General features: G+C 47.0%; 1 protein-coding gene across 1 annotated transcript in view; it reads right to left on the bottom strand.

Annotated features, from left to right (window-relative positions):
* The window catches only part of slc4a2b (solute carrier family 4 member 2b), a 38,215-nt gene that overhangs the window by 5,701 nt on the left and 9,431 nt on the right, over positions 1 to 23,083 (bottom strand). Inside the window, exons 3-13 of the mRNA XM_031584278.2 lie at positions 12,766 to 12,946; positions 11,968 to 12,218; positions 11,010 to 11,140; positions 9,173 to 9,342; positions 5,151 to 5,287; positions 3,465 to 3,645; positions 3,017 to 3,152; positions 2,345 to 2,552; positions 1,889 to 1,994; positions 1,449 to 1,633; positions 240 to 456 (exon numbers count right to left, since the gene is read on the bottom strand). Of these exons, the coding sequence (XP_031440138.1) occupies positions 240 to 456; positions 1,449 to 1,633; positions 1,889 to 1,994; positions 2,345 to 2,552; positions 3,017 to 3,152; positions 3,465 to 3,645; positions 5,151 to 5,287; positions 9,173 to 9,342; positions 11,010 to 11,140; positions 11,968 to 12,218; positions 12,766 to 12,946 (1,903 nt within the window). The remainder of the gene's footprint in view (positions 1 to 239; positions 457 to 1,448; positions 1,634 to 1,888; positions 1,995 to 2,344; positions 2,553 to 3,016; positions 3,153 to 3,464; positions 3,646 to 5,150; positions 5,288 to 9,172; positions 9,343 to 11,009; positions 11,141 to 11,967; positions 12,219 to 12,765; positions 12,947 to 23,083) is intronic.

Here is a 23,083-nt window from a genome sequence, read left to right as displayed (position 1 = left end):
ACACCCCTCTCCCTCCACACCCCTCTCCCTCCCCACCCCTCCCCACCCTCCCCTCTCCTCCACACCCTCCTCTCCCCACCCCACTCACCCCTCCCCTGCTCACCCCTCTCCACCCTGCTCACCCCTCTCCACCCCTCTCCACCCTGCTCACCCCTCCCCGTCCTGCTCACCCCTCCCCGTCCTGCTCACCCCTTCCCACCCCTCTCCCTCCCCACCCCTCCTCTCCCCACCCTGTTCACCTTTCTCCTCGGGGCTCTTGAGCTCTTTGGCCAGCAGCTTCTCGTCCTGCTCCTCACGCTTGCGCAGCATCTCCCGCTGGAATCGCGCCACCGAGCGCAGCAGCTCGTCCCCGCCCACCTCCGAGGGCGGCAGCACGATGCTGCAGTCCAGGAAGCTGTTGATGGCGTTCAGGAGATCGTGTCTGTCGTCCGCCAGGTACCCCGCCTCGTGGAAATGCTGTGGAGTCCGAGTGAGGAAAGAGTTGGAGACGGACAGATCCAATCAGGCAAACAAACAAAGTTTAAAAAGCAAGGGACATATGGGTATTTCTCCCAATAAACTTCAAATACTATTCATTCATTCGTAGTTCCACGTTGGTGGAAAGAGCTGCCTAGCACTACCAGAGCAGGGGCGTCCTCTCTACCTTTAAGAAGCTCTTGAAGAGAGCACCTCCTCTCCTAACTTGCACTTCCTCTCCCTTCCTCTTCCTCTTCCTCTTCCTACCTCTCCTTATCCTTCCTCTAATGCTTTCTCCTCTAACTAGTACTTAACTCGCACTTACAGTAGTTACATTCCTGTATTTTTTTATTTCTCATAATATTAATATAGTATTTATCGTAATATAGTATTTATTGTTACACTAGGTCATAAACACATGCATTGCATCGTATGAATATGAATGAATGTTGGTGGTGGTCGGAGGGGCCGTTGGCGCTGATTGGCAGCCACGCTTCTGTCAGTCTGCCCCAGGGCAGCTGTGGCTACTGAGGTAGCTTACCACCACCGGTATGACTGTGTATGAATGACAACTGGACTCTGGACTCTGTAAAGCGACTTCGGGTATATAGAGAAGCGCTATATAAGATTGAATTGATTGATTGATTGATTGAGGTCAATATTGCTCGTGGCTTGATTGTTCTCTCCTTTGTACTACGCTTTGGATAAAAGCATCTGCTAAATGACTAAATGTAAATGTAAACTTTACCACCAATATTTGTATTGTGCATGTTGTGACAGAGAGAGAGAGTGGGAGAGGGAGGTGGTAAAAAAAAGAGATGGGCAGAGATGGGAATTTTCATATAACAAGTAACGGTACCAGTTTTAGTTCCTTTTTGCTTTAACAATATCATTCCATCAACTTGACTGTTGGGACACAATACTCCTGGGTGATGTGATCATCACAGCGCCATTGTCTGCTTGGGATCATGTATCCACATCTCTTAGCCCACCTTGTCAGACATGAGTGTTGAAATGGAGCGACCGATCTGATGGTAATCCATGCTAGTGCTGGGCGGCCCGAGCAGGACGAAGAGGAAGCGGACCGGCACCGGCACTTCCAGCACTGAGTCCAGCTCCACGGCCTCCAGCAGACGCACAAACGCCATGGTGGGTTGCTCCAGGAAGTCCACGGCACCTAGAGTGAGACAGAAGGGGGAACCGTGTCAATCTGGAAGGACCTGGATCTGACCATTTCTGAACACATGCTTAATATAACATATGTAGTACATGTGCATTCTGCTTAATATAACATATGTAGTAATATGTAGTACGTGTGCATTCTGCCTAATATAACATATGTAGGAATATGTAGTACGTGTGAATTCTGCTGTTAACAAAACAGTTGTTTGTGCTCCTCCACTGGATCCACTACACTATGACAGAAACTCACCAACAAGTACAACTGTAGCCTCAGCATTTTCCGGAATTTTCTCCAGAAGTTTCAGCTCATGCTTTGATTTGGACTTATGCATTCCAATAGATGGCATGGAGTCCTTCTGTATGGGTTAAAAACATGAGTAAACTCAGCTACAGTTCTCTACACACACACACACACACACAACACAACACAACACAACACACAACATGTGCAGTCCATGATTAATGGTCAATCAACCCCTATATTTATTTGGCTGGTTGCAGATTATTATATTTGAATGATTCATTAAAGCAAAATTGTTCCTTTCTTTGCCCACTCTCTACAGGGGGGGTTCCAAAGAGACCTCAAGAACTGTTTGAACGTGCAGTAATGCCTCCAGGCTCCAAATCATAGGCTAAGCCAACTGAAAACAAAAAAAAATCACAACAAAAGAAAAACACATGACGGCAGTATTGTCAGGGCCCCAACCTGTGTGTGCACCTCGTTCTTGTCCATGTCGATGCGCAGCTCGCCCTCGTGCCCAGTGCCCGTCATGAGAGGCTCCGTGACGGAGGTCTCGGGCTGGGAGATGTGGTTGCTGCTGTTGTGGTGGTGGTGGTGGATGAGCGAGCCCAGGCTGGCTGCGGAGATGTTGCGCGGGAAGGAGGAGGCGTGCTCCTTCTCATCGCTCGGGTGGCTATGGGAGGGGAGGAAGAAGCGGTTGAGGAGGAAGACTAGTGACTGCACAGGGTGTTGCTCTGGTCTATGGGGGGTGGGGTGAGAGCGACGGCAGGAGGAGAAGGGTCAGAGCACAAGTTGAGCAGCAAATACACCACTGACAGATTTCACAGCTGAAGCTGAGCAAAACTTTTTTGTGTGTCTTCTAGGCACACTCGTAACGATGACGTGCTTTTGTGAAGGTTACCACACCTTGGCCCTTAAATGGTCCCTTAAATAACACCACCAAATTGACCCAAACTCCCAGTATGGTCTTGGCTTCTGCTTTTGAAACTCGGCTTGAGTCAAGCTCCCTATCCCTTCCCCCGACAGCCCATCTTCTCGGTAACCCTCCTTGACTAATCCATCATTAACGAGACGGCCACGCAGCTGGAGGTCGCCCGTGTGTGCCCGTGTGTGTGCCCGTGTGTGTGGGCTGCTCACCTGTGCTTGAGCAGCAGGGCCCTGAGGACGTTGGCGCGGTCCTCTGCTTTGATCTGGTCCGAGATGATCATCTGCTCCACCACCTGGTGAGCGATGCCAGGGAGGGTCTTCTGGTCCAGATCAAGGAGCACGGCGCCTACGGGGGACACGAGGAGGAGGAGGAGGAGGAGGAGGAGGAGGCAACGTCACACTAAGGGTAGTCTAGTGGTTCCTACTACATTACTGAGGAAGAAGTAAGCACATATCGGAGTTGTTGAGGTGCAGATTGCCTGGGGGAATTTTCTTTTTGTAATATAAAAGGTATTGTCATTCACTCTTTGATTGCAATTTTTTTTAATAACCAGAATTGTTTCAGCGACTACACACCTTCTTTAGTGCTATCAGTGTTGCCTTTCTGGTGTTGTACACAATACAGTTGCTAAGCGTGTTTGGTGAGGGTCTCGCTCACCGTGAGAAATGGTTTTGCGGAGCTCCAGGAGACTACGGAAGGACAGGGAGGCCACGTGGGGTTTGCCCCAGCGGTCCGTCTCCTCCTCCACGTCCTCCTCAAACTTGATCCAGCGGGCCGTCTCCCTCCACTGCATCTCCTGGTTCTTGTCCATGATCAGTTCATTCAACTCCACAAACACCTGACGCAAAAACATGCACAGACACACACACACACACACACACAAAGTCAACCCCCAGAATGACGATACAAAATAAATATGGATTTGTTGTCAGTTAGAATCATTAAAAGCATGGTTAAAGCCATTCCCTCGTAAATGCAAACACATAAACGTCATACATCTTCAGCACAGAGTCAGTTGTCAGGGGACCAAAACGAGCAACATGGCCAAATATCAAAAGAAAGACGGTCACAAATATTGAAAAACTAAAACCATGCAAATATCACTTGTTGGTAGGCAAATTAGCTTGAAATCTTTTGACAAAGATTCATACTTCAGTAACAATTAACAAGTAACATTAACAACGTTAACAAAACAGGAAACTTTCACAACAAACTTGAAGAAAACCGTGCAGTTCAACATGTTAGCACCCTGTCAGTTACATCAGCACTTGAAACACAGGTGTATGCTCTGCAACACAACACAACACAACACTCAACTCAACTCAACACTCACATTTCTGGATTGCGCGTGATGTTACCTGTCAATACCTACTAATGCACAGAAAGACACTCTCCAAAGTTCCACAGTTGCCACCACTGCACTATTAAAACACCAGACCCACATGGCAGGCAGGCACACACACACACACACACACATCCTCAGCAGCGTTAGCATCTCCAGCCCAAAAACAGGTCCATCAGGTCACTCAAGGCTCACCACCACCACCACACTCAAAAGCAGTCAGGCAGGCACATAATGTCCAACAGCTGACCTTCTGGTGGTGGGCCACCCGACTGGAGAAGTCCAGGAGGACCATGCCGTCGGGTCGAGAGGCAGAGCGGTACAGAATCACTGACTAGAGGGATGGGAAATGGAGGTGTGAAGAACTTCAGGGACCGCTCACTGCCCCGTGGTCTTCTATCGAGGGGGGGGGGGGCAGAAACCTCCACACACACACACACACACACACACACACACACACACACACACACACTCTCTTCACGATCTCCCACTCCCACTCTCTAGCGTACATTCTCTGAGAGGAACCTGTTGTTTACCTGGCCACTGGGAGGTCTGAGCAACGTTAATAAAACATCTCCGCTCGTGGTGTCCGGTTACCTGAGCTGATCTGTCTTTCTTTCTTTGACGTGTGTGAAAGGAAAGAAGTTCATTCATTCATTTTTAATTGCACCTGCTCCCCTCTTCATCCACACACACACACACACGGCATCAGGGGCTTTGCCAAGAACTTGGCCAGAGTTTTTTAAAAATGTCAGAAGACAAAAGAAGACTCCAAAACTGAACCTCCGATCTGACAGAACGAGTGATCCAAGACCACTTCCAAGGACCCTGCCAATCACATGATGGAAAGGTCACACGATGCAATGATCCACATCTGTCGTGAGTTCCAATAGACCCAAAGATAACCCACAAATGAAACCATATCCCCCCAGTAGCAGAGCCAAGTATCAGGTCAAAGCCTGTGATTTAGAAGCACGCAGGTCATGGAGAGAGCGGCTCACCTCGTGTGGGGTGCGGTCCAGCTTTCGGGCGCGAGTGGCGGGCTCTTTGTGGTCCTTGCTGATGTGCACCACCTGGCCCTTCGTGCTCTTCCGCACCAGGTGTCTCCGCATGCCAGGGACATCTTCAAATCTGTGACCTGAGGGAGGGAGGGAGGGAGGGAGGGAGGGAGAGGGAGAGGGAGGGAGGGAGGGATAGAGGGAGGGAGGGAGGGAGAGGGAGGGAGAGGGAGACAATTAGTGAAGGCTGGTGATCACGTGGATTAGGTAGGAAAACAGGCTCCTGTTGGGTGGGATAACAGACTCTTGTAAGAAGCCCGACACATACCTCACATTTGTATTGTAAATAACATATTAACTACATCACGTCCACACACACACACACACACACACACACACACGTCCACACACACACACACACACACACACACACACACACTTCCACACACACAACACCAAGTGTGATAAACTTTAAAGCTGAGTCTAGCACACTCGGGTGAAAACACTGACTGCCTAAGGGTCATAGGGAAACATGGAGGGTCGTAGTAGAAAGCAGTCTGAGGAGCTCCAGAGCAAGCAGAGGATTCTGCCGGAGAGGTACTCCTGCAGGCAGGCAGGCAGGCAGGCGCTGATTATGGACATCACTAGGAGGATAAAAGGTGACTTCCATCATGGTAGTCCTGCGAGAATTTCCTCTATGCACTGTGGACAGTGTGTCCCTGCTTTAGTTTTGCTGCTGTCAGGATGACCTCACCCAGTAGATCAAATCTCAGTCGCTGAATTAAGGGAGCCCTGTTCACCTTTGTTCTGTTCCCCCAGCCTCCGAGAATCCAGTTACAAGACTGGCTATGCACCAAGTACACACGGGGTGCTACTGTGTGTGTGTGTGTGTGTGTGTGTGTGTGTTGTGATGGGGTAGTGGTGGGACATTACTTGATTGGGTTAGAGTTGGCTAAAGGTGAGACACTTCTAATTAGCACTAACAGCATGAGGGGACAAAGGAACATAGGTATGCAAGAGAATGTGATGGCTGCACTCTCAGCAATGGACTACGGAGGAGGAGAAGCTCACGTCTTCTTTTCCCACACTATGTGTTAGATTACATGTCACTCCCCCAATCAATGACCGTAGTGTGGGAATGGCTTTACAAACACATTTCATTCCCTTGGTTCACTTGGGCAGCAGTTACCCCAACTCCCAGAGACAATAGAAGAGCATTAGTTAAGAAAGCAAAAAAGAAAAGAAAATGGCTTCATATTGCTTGCCTCTGCCGTACCGGCTTACTAGACGGATTGAAGTGGGCAGGGTCAAGGGTCATTTGCAGGAGTAAAAAAAGTCATTCTCTAAGTCCTACAAAATCATCAATCGAACGATACTAACCAACAGCCTACCTTTGCCATTGGGAGTGTCAAAGAGATTGTGGTCCTTGTGCGTCGTCATAAGCAACCGCCTTTTCCCAGCGGGACTACGTGTGAGACTTTAGGGAGTCTGTAGTCGCCTCAGATGATATTTTTCAGCACCATGGAATCTCAGTAGCAAACAGAGGACTCCACTTCCTAAAGTCATCCTGTACCTATGTCACCGCTAAAAAGACAAATCAGCAAAACGAATACCTTGCACCTAGATTTCTCTGTTTAATTACAGACAATTCTCTAGTCAAGCACTCAAGCTAAATATCTCTGAGATGGTGTCAAGCAAAATCCCAGCGTCTTCAGACAAGAGGAGGTTCCAGGAGGGGGTGTGGCGGCGTTATTGTAATTCTGATTCCATAGACACGACCGACCCCCTGATCTGCTGGGGCCCAACGTTCTTTCATGACACTGAGGAGAGACGTGACTAGCGGGCGGCAGCAGCCACTGACCACGGGCCCCAACCTAACAGGATCAGCCCATCCAGGCCTATTAGGAAGCCAAGGTGCTGACACGCCTGGGTCTCGGACAAAAGGGTAGAGATCAATTTTAATGATTCCTGCTGTTGAGCACTGGCCAGGAAAAAGGAGGAGAGAACTGAGTTTCCCAGGCTAATTACACTAGCACAAGGGCTAGAGACTGGGCAGAGAGAGGGGGCTCTACATCAGTGCAGTGGGTACTACAGACATGTGGCCTCCTGAACCACCCACTAAAGGCCCCATGTGTGGCTCCTCCTGAACCACACACTAAAGGCCCCATGTGTGGCTCCTCCTGAACCACACACTAAAGGCCCCATGTGTGGCTCCTCCTGAACCACCCACTAGAGGGGCAGCAGGGTCTCCACACACTAAAGGGCCCTGTGTGGCTCCTCCTAAACCACACACTAGAGGGCCCCTGTGTGGCTGGAGCTCTAAGGAGCAAAGACAGCAGGGTCTCCACAATGACTTCACATGGAGCCTTCGGTGGTCCGTGCTGCTCAGCGCTCCCCGAGTCACAATGGAGCAATTCACTTCAACACCAGTGATGATGTGAGCGCAGCGCTCCCCTTTCTGCAAGAGGTTGAGTCCAGTTCACTCCCCTGTAGGAGGAGCCAGGTAATCTAATCACACGCTGACCCTCTCTGGTGACCACACAATTTTTATCAGGAGGTTAAGTGCGCCATTACGCAAGAACAGAGTGGACCCACCTCTAAACAATCTCAATGCAGTTCAGGGAATGGATGCTGGAAGGGGGAGGAGGCAGGGTACCTCTGTCTCACGTGTGCCCACAATCCCCCCCCCCCACCCCCCCTGCCAGTGCGTTGACCTTCAACAGCACTGACGCTCAGGGTGCCTGGGACAACTTTTAATTTCAAAGCACCGCAGGAAGGTGTTGTGAGGAACGATATGAAAGAGGCCTACACGCCTGCACACACACACACACACACACACACGCCTGCACACACACACACACACGCCTGCACACACACACACACACACACGCGCCTGCACACACACGCCTGCACACACACACACACACACACACACACACACGCCTGCACACACATACACACACACACACACACACACCTGCACACACACACACTCACGCCTGCACACACACACACACACACACACACACACACACACACACACGCCTGCACACACATACACACACACACACACACACACACACACACACACACACACACACGCCTGCACACACATACACACACACACACACACACACACGCCTGCACACACACACGCCTGCACACACACACACACACACACACACACACTCACGCCTGCACACACACACACACACACACGCACGCCTGCACACACATACACACACACACACACACACACACACACACACACACACACACACACACACACACACACACACACACACACACACACACACACACACACACACACACACGCCTGCACACACATACACACACACACGCCTGCACACACACACACACACACACGCCTGCACACACACACACACACACACACACACACACACACACACACACACACACACACACACACACACACACACACACACACACACACACACACACACACAGTGCAGCCGGAGGCCCCCAGGGCAGCAGGAGAACAAACTTAAGCTTGATGAAGTGAAATTTAAAAGGACAGCTCAGAATGCCGGACTGGCACACAGCAGCCAGAGAAAACATCCCCAGGTCAGGGAGAGTTTAGATCCTCAACACAGGTACTCTCATTAAAAGCCCCTGATGGAGGACGACTCAAATAGGCCCCGAAGGACCCCGTGTTACGAGGCCAAGTCATGATGGAAAATTGTAGACTTAATTGGATTGAGAAACGGTAGCTAATAGTGAGGAGATTATTGGTGTGTCCTGGGTTAAAAAGAGTGGGATGACACCTTATCGTCCAAGGACTGCATTTATTCTGTGTGTGTGTGTGTGTGTGTGTGTGTGTGTGTGTGTGTGTGTGTGTGTGTGTGTGTGTGTGTGTGTGTGTGTGTGTGTGTTTTCAAGTACTAGAAATGACATTCCCATTTCCAAAGCATTGCTGTTGTTTAAATGCGATTCCTAACTAACTGTGAATGACACCAGCGAGCGCGGGCACTTGTGCGACTCACTCTTGATGCCGTCCAGGTCGGCGGAGGCCAGTGTCTGCGCCTCGCTCTCGTCCGTGGGAATGCGCTGGTACTTGGCCTGCTCCGTGCCCGTCATGTTGCCCGTGCGCCGCCGCTCCTGCAGGTCGTAACTTCGGCTCGACACTCTTGCCAGAGGGGCTTCAGGACGTAACCTAGGTAACATACATGAAGGAGGCGCTGAATAAACTATGGAAGAGTGTGTGAAGAAGTGGAAAGAGCAGGTACGGACTTAGCCTATCAGTGACACCGTGCCACACAAATTATACCACAGGAAAATGAAAAAGGGTTTCGATACATGAAGTATTTGAGACCATTCGTGCTCCAGATTGTCTTCTTAATTAGTTTGACTGAAATGCTTAAGTTAAATGTAACACATAATTAATATCAAGCCTGCGACAACATAAACATACATCAAAGTTCTATTGAGTATGTGTTATCAAACTTATAAAACCAAGATAACTACTTTAACAACACTCACCTGCGATGACCTTGTCCAAAAATATACCATCAAATATTGGCAGAAATATTTTGTGAGGAAATCAGGGTCCAAGCCTCACATTCCTTTGAAACATTTCAGCCACGGATATTGGCACTGTTCTGCCTGCTACAACAGACCTACTCCCCCTGAGCTCGAGTATCTCAAGAGGTCTTCGGAAAGAAAAGAAGGAAAGAATTGCAAGCGAGGAAATCTACGAGCCGCATCCCACCGAAGGCTAACACTGCAATGGGATGTGCTGACAGGTAAAAAGAAGAAAGGGAAGGGAGGAGAAGGTGAAGGAAAAAAAGGTATATAAAAGAAGAAGAAGGACAGTAGCCATGGAAATAGGGTTGAAATATGGGGTTCGGGGTGACGTGGGCTTTTGAGGAACGAATTCCCCTCCTGCTGGCTTCCTGAATAGCTGTGACTTGGTAACGTACACGTTGTCCTGTACATGACCATCTCTTGACCTTCCCGCGAAATAACCCCATTAGGCCCAGCCTCACACAACAGACAGTGAGGGCCTCAGGCAGCCACATTCAATAAAAGACTGGGAAAGGATAAGCTCCCTTCTTACAACATCAGGGCAGGCATCTCACGACTAACATGTTACAGAAAGGAGAAAAGAAGGAGAATGAGACGCTACATAATGCAGTGCGAGAGGGTTTGGAATGGAAAGCTACTGCCCAGTTACCAAAACCATGGCAATGCCAAATGTTACTCCTCATTTAAGGCACGTGTGTAGAATTGAACTCTGTGGTTTGATAATGGGTAGTTCAAGCACGTGTGTAGAATTGAACTCTGTGGTTTGATAATGGGTAGTTCAGGCACGTGTGTAGAATTGAACTCTGTGGTTTGATAATGGGTAGTTCAAGCACGTGTGTAGAATTGAACTCTGTGGTTTGATAATGGGTAGTTCAGGCACGTGTGTAGAATTGAACTCTGTGGTTTGATAATGGGTAGTTCAGGCACGTGTGTAGAATTGAACTCTGTGGTTTGATAATGGGTAGTTCAGGCACGTGTGTAGAACTGAACTCTGTGGTTTGATAATGGGTAGTTTGAGAGAGAGAAAGAGAGAGGATGCATAACAAGAAAAGAAAACAGTCAGACCTCTGCTAAACAAATGGTGGCACAAGTAAAATCACTACCCTATGGGCATTTGCTCTGGGCCTTCCTGAACTGAGGGCCAATTGTGGATCACTGTGCACGTCATGTCTTTGTGCACATAATACATTTGCTGTTAAGCACTTGGAGCTGCATTCTTTTGCATGAAAGGTGCTATATAAATAAAGTTTATTATTATTATTATTATTATTATTACTATTATTATTATTAACTCACTCAGTTGATGTGGAATCCTCGGGGCCCGTCCCCCCTGCTGAAGTGGGCACCAGAGAGACCTCTCGGGGCGGGTGAGGGCACTCCGACTCCCCAGTGGAGGCCAGCTGGGGGTCCTCAGAAGACACGAAGAACTGGGTGAGAGGAACACAAGAAGGGGAGGTGAAATCTCCTTTAAAACATTCACTGTCATTGAAATGAATGCTCACGTTAAAACTGATTGATATAGTCAATGAATATGCAGCTTTCACAGTATACCACTGCAGACAAACATGGCGAGAATGGAACTTTCTACCCCTACATTAAATGAACCCTTCATGACCCATACTACAAAAACAGACTACATTTTCTGCATAATAATTATGACACCCAAATGTCTGCAATGCTACAAGACTAGACAAGAAAAGACTGTTTGAAATTGCAACTGATATTGATCAATGCTCTGACTGCTAAGGAATCACTGACAATAAAGGGTCTAGTCAAAATAGGCTGTTTGGAGGCATGGGTTCGGATTTCATATTGACGAAAAACACACCCCCAATAAATAAATGATTGAAACCTTCCTAAAATATTAACAAGGATGCACTATACAGGACAGAGGAGGTGAGGGGAAGTGATGCGCTGTGCTGTGGTGGGGGGGGGACCACGTGTGGTGGGCTAGGCTACCCTCTGGGACAGCAAAAAGCTTCACTCATCTCCCGCACCCAAAAGAGCCATCCACTCTCTCTCTTCACGGATGAGTGCTGCCTTTGGGTCCATTTATTCCCATCATCAGGAGATTATTGTTTGGGAACGGGACAGTGCTGTGCACTACGGCTCAGCAGCCATTCATACGAGCGGGGCACCGTGGGTTAAAGAAGGAACTCAAGCGTCTCAGCTTCCATGAAGTCGTGTTGAGTGGCATTCAGGGACTAAAGCCTGTGGGAAAGGTGCCGAGCAGCAGCCGTGTCTGGTGTTTCACCTGCACATCTCGGCTGGGGTCGCTGTCTTCAGCCTGCTGTGCAGCGCTGCTTTTGCCGTCTGTGGTCTCCTCCTCTTCCTCCTCCTCCTCTTCCTCCTCTCCCTCCTCTACAGCGGGGGCTCCGCCGGGCCCGGGACTGCTGCGGTGATCGCGGCCGCCCTTCCTCCTCTTCTTGTTGCTCTTCTTCCTCTTGCTGTCTCCGGGGAGCTTGGACAGAGACTTATGGATGTGATGAGAGGAGCTGCGGTGATCTGCAAAAACAAAAACAAAAACAAAAACAAAAACATAAACATTAGTAAATGTGGGAGCAGACTGGGATGTATAAACTAAAATCAACAATCACCTGCCTTCCTCCTTCCTGCTGCTTCATCATTGCAACAAAAACAACCTGCTGTTGTCGGTTACTCTCTTTTCTATCGTTTCTGCAAGCAAAATGTGCAAAATGGTCCCCATACGAAGAGTTAAACACATAGATAGATAGATAGATAGATAGATGGATACTTTATTAATCCCGAGGGAAATTTATGCTACGAACGCATGCTTCATTTCCCTATCCTGAGTCATTCCAACTCTACAAGTTGCTGAGATGGTTCAATGAAATGCACTGCGCATCCCAACGATATCTACTCCAACTCCAGCAGGAGCTGCTGTCTGTCTGTCTGTCTGTCTGTCTGTCTGTCTGTCTGTCTGTCTGTCTGTCTGTCTGTCTGTCTGTCTGTCTGTCTGTCTGTCTGTCTGTCTGTCTGTCTGTCTGTCTGTGGTTTGATGGTGTGTCCCATGGTGGAGGTGCTCACTCACTGTCGATGTCCTCCTGGTGGCAGGCGCGGTGCTGCTCGTCAGGGGCAATGGGAGTGGGGTTGAGGATCTGCTGGAAGCGCTGCACCTCCAGGGCCTTGTTCAGGTCCCCGTCGTCATCCTCCTCCTGCTGCTGCTGATGCGGTCTACTCCCACCACGCAGCGACGAGTCTGTTGACTCCGGCTGAAAGAGATCAGAGTAGACAGACACACACATGAACGACGAGCTTAGATAGTTGTCTCTATGTCTATTGGTCTCCCATCACGGCACAGTGTAAGGACCCTGTTGAAATGTTGAATTTGGTTTGATATGTTTAATGGCTGCACTGTAAGCAACTAGTTCTGATATTCAAAGGAATAGAAGATATGGCCCTTATTGAAAGACTCAAGGCATTTAGGTGAGATGCTGCTGAAAGTGTGTTTCCCTCATTCTCCACTAGAGGGACACACATCATCAAAGTAAGAGCAGCTTCATCCTGTATCCTTAAATGTTCACACGGGGCAACATTGGTACAGCTCGTTAAAATGAGGAATATGACGTCAAAAAGATGATTTCATAATTAACAATATCAGATAAATAGCTGTACTTCACACTACTTTACTTTACATCAATGGTAATTCATAGATATTTCTGTTGACTGACCCCTGTGTACACTGTGGTTGATTGGTTCGACCAGCCTGGTTCTTTTTGAGGATGTCAGGGACAAACGTACACAGCACTGTCAGGGAAGGCATCCAAGCACTCGGGGTACCTCTCTAGTTCACACAGAGATCCTCAGGTGACCCTTCCATGCCTTGACATTAGAGAGGGACTCTCGGACGTCATAATTAGATTAGCGCCCCCCTATAGGGTCGGCCATCCTGCGGGTGGGATGCCTCCAGCTGCCAGTGAACTAATGAGCTGTTGCCAGTCCAGTGCCCCTTTAAATCTGGCTAACCTCTGTGCCCTCTGCAGCATTAGTCAAATGCCACGTCCACTGTAACCCAACCCAACCCAACCGCGAGGGCCATGAGAGAGGATGATGATGATGATGCTGCTGCTGCTGCTGCTGCTGCTGCCTTGGTGATTTCAAAGGTTTCTTTGATCGGACGGCAGCGTGCCCATACCTTTGAACAAATAAGAATTGTTGCAAGGGTACCTTGTCATGACAAGAATGTGTGCTATGCCCCCCAAAGCAGGATGAGGGCTCCTGGGGTTCATGTTAGAGACCAACGGGACATACATACCCCTTTTACTGGGGTAAAAAATCACCACATTCACCACTGTGACAATGTCTGGAATGTCTGGAACCATTAGTTTGGCATGTGCAGGGCAGTTTTATAAGCAGTACACTACTATATGAAAAACACCCCATACATTCAGGCTCAGATATGAGATTCAGGTCATGCCATCATGAAATGTACAGACAAGCCCCTCGGCCAAGATCCCCTACTGTCTGTCCACCGGTGGGCTTTAGTGAAACTATACGGTGCATTACAGCTCAAAGACATGATTCTGGATCTCCATAGGCATTCACAGCAGGGGGTACCTACCCAGACAAGTACCGCACAACAATAGTAGACTATATTCTGCTGCACAGGTAATAGGCCCAAATTATAGACAACATTAAATGAACCACTAACAACAAAAAAATCACAAGGATGCTACAAAACATTACTGGTAAAGAAACTCCAAAATGTGAAACTTAATATCAACGTGGAGTCAATCCGACTGGGAGAGAGAGAGAGAGAGAGTTGGGGAGGGAGGGAGGGCAGCAGCTTTAAGTTCATGTCAAACACAATAAGGTGTTGGATATCTGCAGAGCCTGGAGGAGAGCTTCATGTATGCATTCCACATGCGTCTGTGAACAGATACATGGAGCCAGTACATACTAGCAGCAGCAGATCTCTCTGGCCACAGAGGAGAGGAGAGGGGTCAAACAACACAAACTCAATATTGACCCAAAGAGGAGCCGTCCCACAACCTTGCAGCTCTGCCCTGGGAAAGTTCACTCCCATACCCTACTACACACACACACACACACACACACACACAGTTCACTCCCATACCCTACTACACACACACACACACACACACACACACAGTTCACTCCCATACCCTACTACACACACACACACACACACACACACACAGTTCACTACCCTACCCTACTACACACACACACACACACACACACACACACACACACACACACACACACACACACACACACATATAGTTCACTACCCTACTACACACACACACACACACACACACACACACACAGTTCACTCCCATACCATACTACACACACACACACACACACAGTTCACTACCATACCCTACTACACACCAAGATACTCACAGACATAGTTCACTACCATACCATACCCTACTACACACACACACATATAGTTCACTCCCATACCATACCACACTACACACCAAGATACTCACACACATAGTTCACTCCCATACCATACCATACTACACACACACACACACACACACACACACACACACACACAGTTCACTACCATACCACACTACACAGCAAGATACTCACAGACATATAGTTCACTCCCATACCATACTACACTACACACCAAGACCAACACACACACACACACACACACACACAGTTCACTACCCTACCCTACTACACACCAAGATACTCACAGACATATAGTTCACTCCCCTACCCTACTACACACCAAGATACTCACACACATATAGTTCACTACCATACCCTACTACACACCAAGATACTCACACACATAGTTCACTACCATACCATACCATACTACACACACACACACACACACACACACACACACACACAGTTCACTACCATACCACACTACACAGCAAGATACTCACAGACATATAGTTCACTCCCATACCATACCATACTACACACACACACACACACACACACACACACACACACACACACACACACACACACACAGTTCACTACCATACCACACTACACAGCAAGATACTCACAGACATATAGTTCACTCCCATACCATACCATACTACACACACACACACACACACACACACACACACACACACACACACACAGTTCACTACCATACCACACTACACACCAAGATACTCACAGACATAGTTCACTCCCATACCATACTACACACCAAGATACTCAAGGACATATAGTTCACTACCATACTACACACCAAGATACTCAGACATATATAGTTCACTACCATACTACACACCAAGATACTCAGACATATATAGTTCACTACCATACCATACTACACACCAAGATACTCAAGGACATATAGTTCACTACCATACTACACACCAAGATACTCACACACATATAGTTCACTACCATACCATACTACACACCAAGATACTCAGACATATAGTTCACTACCATACCATACCATACCACACACACACACACACATATAGTTCACTACCCTACCACACTACACACACACACATATAGTTCACTACCCCACTACACACCAAGATACTCACAAACATATAGTTCACTACCCTACCATACTACACACACACACACACACACACACACACACACACACACACACACACACACATATAGTTCACTACCCTACCACACTACACACACACACACACACATATAGTTCACTACCATACCATACTACACACCAAGATACTCACACACATATAGTTCACTACCATACCATACTACACACCAAGATACTCAAGGACATATAGTTCACTACCATACCATACCATACTACAAACACACACACACACACACACACACACACAGTTCACTACCATACCATACTAAACACCAAGACACACACACACACACACACACACACACACACACACACACACACACACACACACACACACACACACACACACACACATATAGTTCACTACCATACTACACACCAAGATACTCACGGACATATAGTGGCACTAACTGACTGAAAAGAGCTGGTGCAGTCTTCTATCAGCGTTAGGTCAAAGTCATACTACCAGCATGCAGAAGGTTCATTTTATTTCTCTGGTAGCAGTCAGGATGAAATTAGAAACTAAAATGTTTTACAAATACCATACGCTCTTTATGTAATGACAAAAAATGTAAAGAAGAAAAACAGTTGCAATTGTACATTTGACATTGAGAAAACAAAACCACAAAGCATAACGATCCGTGTAAACATTTGTGTAGCAGGCCCAGCAGGAGAGCTCTGAGGTTGTCCTGCACCAGAATACATCAGTTTTTTTTTTCATCTCCAAACACTTCACAGTAAATCCCCAGAGCTAGTGCAGCAGTGTGAAGGCTTGGCGTAGAGGTGAAAGAAAAGCTGAGGACCAGGAGAGGCAAACTTCACAAAAACAACCTCAGAAAAAAAAAAAAACCTCTTGCTTACAATTGGGTGGGGGACAGGGTGGAGTGTTGGTTTTGGGCATGCACACCTGCTTTCCCTAGGGCTTTTTTTTTAAATCCACACACACACACACACACACACACACACACACACACACACACACACACACACACACACACACACACACACACACACACATTCACTATTTATAAAGAAACAACCAAAACTCAGCATGGACATATTGTTGACTTAACACTGAAAAGCTTTATACGTACCATAGAAACAAGATGTGTAACAGTTTGTTCACTGCCCCTCATGACTACATCTCTCCGCGATTATCTACGACAGCTGTCTGCTTGGTATTTTAGGCAACCAAAATGGAGATATTAATTTCCCCAGAGGTCATGTTCCCCAGCCCTCTGAATATGTCAAGGGTTTAATTAGACACGGGGAACCCCTGCTAAGTACAGTTACCTGGCAAATCACAGAGCACTCAAGCACACAGCACACTTGCTTGCCTGGGGTAGAGTTCCCAGCAGTTGGAAAAGGTAAGCAAAAATCTGACTTGCATAAATCATCTAGGAGAACTGTCCAGCTGCGATAACTACGCTTAAAACCAAAGCACCACAACAAAAGTTATTTCGAAACTTTCTGTACCGGTGGTAAGTGGTAACGTTCTGTCTCCATGTCAGAAAAGTAACGCAGTTCCCAAAGCAGACAGGAATCCTTTCTGCACTATAAATACACCCCCAGCATCCTCCGACAGGGCTTACCAGACGACTCATGGTCAGGCGTGTGCCGTGGCAGCAGCGGTGAGATCGGAGACGGCCTTCGGTGGTGTTCTAGCGGCAGCAGGAGCCGTGTCTATGTCAAATGTGCGGGGCGTCACATAACGACATCACTTTAATAAAAGCGACTCATTCTATCCCCCACCTCCCAATCTCCCGCTTTCTCCCTCCCATCCTCTCTCTGGTCACATGACATTTGTACAGTAACTGGCACCCTGACCAGGTGTGTGTGTGTGTGTGTGTGTGTGTGTGTGTGTGTGTGTGTGTGTGTGTGTGTTGCTCCATTCGCAGTGTGATTAAAACAAACACTGTCCATTCTCCCTCTGGAGGACAAACATAAGGGCACACAGTTGTTTGATTTGGTCAGAAACAATAGCGCTCATTTAATCTTACACTTTTAACATTGCCATGTATAAATATTGACCATGTCGCTCTGGCCCTCCACCGCACGCAGCCCAGGCCCAGCCATCACCCCCAGGCTGGTTAGGTTTGTGCCTCGAGCTCTTTCATCTAACCTTGTGCTCAGAAAAGTCATCAACACGTCACCTCAGGAAAAGGACAGGTCACACTTCACATAACACTTTGACAGATGGGGGAGGTGCCTTAGAGATAACTCACAGGTTTTGCAGTCATATTAACAACTGAAAACCTAAGAATAACTAAAGACGAGGCAATGATCTCATAATAAGCCACATTGCATCTCTACTGAAATCGGGGATACAGTATGTGGAGTATTGTGTCAAATCAAATCAAACTTTATTTGTACGGCGCATTTCATACCAGGAGGTAACATAATGCGCCTCACAGTAGGGAAAAAAAAGGGGGGGGGGGGTTACAAACACTTGTAAAGACACACAGATTTTCCAGTGATAAATAAACAGGAAATGACGTTCTAACCACACTGGCACCGTAAAGGACATCCGTTCAGCACCTCTCACACTGCAAAATGTCAAATTGTTTCCCAAAGAAATATAATACATATTTTATCAGAAGACAAACTTCACCGTGTTTCCTCTGACATCATTACATATTTAAAGTGATTTGATGATTTGACATGTAATACAGCACAAATATCTGGCTGAATATTGGGATATCCAAAATCCAATGAGTCAACCCCGTCTAGTAAGTAAGTATTTTCTCTAATCCATCTGACTGCAGAAACAGAGAGAAGCTTCTGGAAGCTTCTGGAAAAGGCCCAGACTCACGCAGCTGCCCTTAGTTAAAGGTGAACCCCAACCTTAATCTCCAGAGGGGAATGAACCGCCTCCGTACAGTTACAGTTCAAGTAAGAGGTATCATCATTAGTCATCACCTCTTTCATGTTGCCTGAGGTATTTACTCACAAAAGAAAGCCTCAGCTGAGCGTTGCCTTCAGGTGCACTCAGCTGTGTATGGATTAGCAGAGGCTATGAGGTGACTACTAACCCCCTGAGTCAGCCAGCAGCACACTCTCTCCTCACGATATCAGCACGGACAGACAGGCAGCACACTCTCTCCTCACGATATCAGCTCAGACAGACAGGCAGCACACTCTCTCCTCACGATATCAGCACGGACAGACAGGCAGAGGAAGGGAATGATACAGAGAGCAACAGAAGGACAGAGTAGCAGACAGGGAGAACAAACTACGAGTGAGGTGAGTCTTATGTAGAGTCTTACCCACGGCAGTGGTGCTCACAAACAAGCCCCCTGCATCACACTGACTCTGGTTTGCCAATTCCAATTCACAATTATTTATTATTATTTAATATTCTGTATTTGTCTTTTATTCTTGTTTTTGCTATTTTGTTGTTATGTTATGTGTTTTATGTCCTATGCACCAACCACCAAGATAATTTCCTGTATATGTAAATATACTTGGCCATTAAAAGAATTCTGATTCTGAGTCTTATGTTATTTTCAAAGTACTGTCTACAAATGACATCTGTAAACATCACTGAGGGACAGCTAAATCTCAGTCTTGCATGGAGGAGGCCAGATTCCCTCCTGCTAATATCCCATGGATCCAAACAATGAGCCTTCATAAGTCCATGACTCATCCTTTACCTCTTGCCAACTTCTCACAAACAAAGGTATTACACAGACCTGGAGAGAGTAACGGATTGCCACTCCCATCTCCCATTCACTCACACGGCTGGTGCTACGCTAGGTACTTCAGAACAGGACATTCATTTCAGGGGGCTCAGTTTTTGGCACCAGAATATGAAGATCCAAATCACCTGAGCTACAAAGGCCATATGACCACAGTAGCCAAACCTTTAGGCTGACTGGCCACACTTGGGCATGAATGAAACCAGCCTATGGGAAACAAACATCTTGGCACCAAACCAGCCTATGGGAAACAAACATCTTGGCACCAAAACAGCTGATGCTAACTGGCTGAAGGTAGCCTCCTAAGGCCTGACACCCCATGGTTTGTGGGAACCTCAGGATGTGACCTACGATGTAGTCTAGATGATCTAGGACAGAAGTCAAAAACAGGATTATAAAAGATGATGGAATTGTCCATGTCTATGGATGAATAAAACATCTCTTGCCAGAGGTGTCAATAACCCCTGAGGTTGTAATTGAAGGTGCCAATGTCCACGATGGCAGGTGCAATCTAGTTCAATTCCCTACAACAAATGACCAGACAACTAGGTAGTTACAACATCCATTCACTTCCATTCAACTAAATTGAAAAGAAATGTATGTATTGTTACGATGATCGACTAATACCAGCATACACACTCTCAGCTTGTGTATTGTTAATCTGTGGAAAATGAATGAATGCTTTGGCAAGAGAACAGAGGGACAAGTAGAAATGCTAGAAAGGTCATTGTTTTGGCAGAGGGAAAGTATTTACACAGACATAGCTGCTGGAGGATGGCTGAGATCCTGAAGTCAGTGGATAAGTGAACAAGAGGATTCTTAACCGGTTAGCGCAAAGGGGGATTTTTTTGACAATTTGCGCCGATTTTTCACCGTTTCAGAAAGACTAAAAGGGTTAATAGGACTCCTCGGGGTAGTTTACATTACATGTTACATGGACTTGCCAGAGTAACATTTTAATATTCAAAGTGGTCATTCAAAGTATTCATGACAAAACCCCCAAACAATTACAAATATTACACAATTTTCATGTTGCATATTATGTAGATGACAAGACATCCGTTTGGGGACAACCGCTGACAAGTGTCTCTAATCAAAATCAAATATTAACTGGAACACTCCCTGGCGGCTCACGCAAACCCTAAATATAAAGAGAGTTTAATCTAAGCAGTTTGCCTGATTTCTTCAGAATGAGGACTAAAAACAGCACAGCACTTATAGAACATAATGGCTCACGGTCCTCCGAAGCGGTGTGACCATATGGGGGGGTTAGATACTGGTAAGGTGCTGTTGTTTTGAACATTTTCAACATGTACCCTGACCTCTACCTGTGTGTGGCTGTGGAGTGATACAACGGTCTGGGTTCTCCAATGATTTATTCAAACTGACCTTTGTGTAAAGGAAATCCATCAATCTGTGGCTGTCGTGTCGTCTGGTCCCGGACAAGGTTGGAGACGGAGTGTTAGTTCCTTTGCTTTCATAGAGTGCAAAGACTTTGAAAAGCTGTTCTGGTCACTTGCTAGGGAACTCTCAAACATGTCACTGTTCACATGACTACCCAAGCAACAGGAAGTGATGACAGACTACTACTTTCACAATAACTGACCCGATTTCAAAATACAATTACTGATTGTCGAAAATTACCGCAACCAACAATGTCGACCTCACCGAGAGCATAATCATGGCTTCCCGATCAATGATTAACCCCAGGGAACCACTGTCGCATGCTTCATGGATGGCCACGGCCAATTAGAGCTGAAAAGGAGTCACATAGCAAATGCTCTTATCTCCATTACAGAGAAGCTCGCTGTATCTGTTTAATAGCCCCTGGATTGTAAACACAACTACTTTTAGTCGAAGCTTCATAGACCATTTTCCAAGGAGACCATTAGAATCCCTAGTAGGACAGAATGCATTTTAAAAGAGGTTGCCTTTAAAGGGCCAGTTATGGCTTACGTTGAATGCTTGACAAACATGGTCACTGTGGTTTGAGAGCCAAACTGACTAAGAATCCACGGTATAGAGCTTAATACAATCCATTTACCACTTAGGGGTCTTAATATTATGGAAGGTTATCATGGATAATGCTGTATACTATATATTAGAACTATTACGTCCTACAATATGATGGCTATAAAATATAATAATAATTGTTTTTCTAAGAAAACCAAGAAGTATGAGGGTGTGTGTGTACACTAGTATGAGTCACAGTGACTTCTGAGGGGTTCGGTGAGCAAGTGCATAATCTTAGTTCTACATCTCTGTGATGCATTAACAGAGATTATTGTTATACTGATAGGCTTTTCTCCAACAGTCAAGGTGAAGGCAAAGCAAAGCAAATCTTGTCTCAGATAATCTAAACTTCGAGGTGTGATTAAAAAGCTCAGCTCTCTGCGCCTTTAACAAGCATAAACCGCACATGATATAAACCTGGACCACTGTGACTGTGTTGATGCGGGTGATAAACGCAGGTGCATTGTCATGTTGGACAGCCCAAATCCCTTCGCAAACACAGTTCAGTTTGTTTGCGCCTCAGAACGTCACAGTAGAACTCGCCGTTGACAGTATGACCCTCAGGGACAAATTCACAACCCCGAGAATGTCAAAGAAAAAGCACCAGCATGCTCTTGGTTCCTGACCAGAGGCACCATTTTCTGCCTGGGAAATGGCGATCTCTTCCACTGCCAAGACTGCTGTTTGGTCTGTGCTTTGTAGCCGTAAACCAAATTCTTGTCACTGGTGATGATCCTCAACATAAAGGTTGGTTCATCCAAGGCTTGTTGACCAAGATCCTTGCCGACTTCGACGCGGTGACCCGGAGTTAGGAGCGTAGGCATGAACTGGGCAGCAGCGCAGTTTCTTGGACATTTTTGGAGGTTGTGTTGGTGGCAGGTTGCCCTGACCTCGTCGTCCTCCAGTGACATTCTGCCCTTCTTGAAACGCACATGCCACTCAAAACACCCCGCCCAGCTCGTTGCTTCATTCAGTGGGGGGGGAGGATTCCATGGGTCTCCGTTGCCAATTTCCTGAGTCTGACACCACATTTGATATTTGCTCAAGTTTCAGGTCCTTGGTGAAATCGCAGATGCACACAT

Source organism: Clupea harengus, chromosome 17 (genome assembly GCF_900700415.2).
Source record: "Clupea harengus chromosome 17, Ch_v2.0.2, whole genome shotgun sequence".
NCBI classification, from domain to species: Eukaryota; Metazoa; Chordata; class Actinopteri; order Clupeiformes; family Clupeidae; genus Clupea; species Clupea harengus.
The sequence above is the reverse complement of the archived record's forward strand: the minus strand, read 5'-3'. Positions and strand labels throughout refer to the sequence as shown.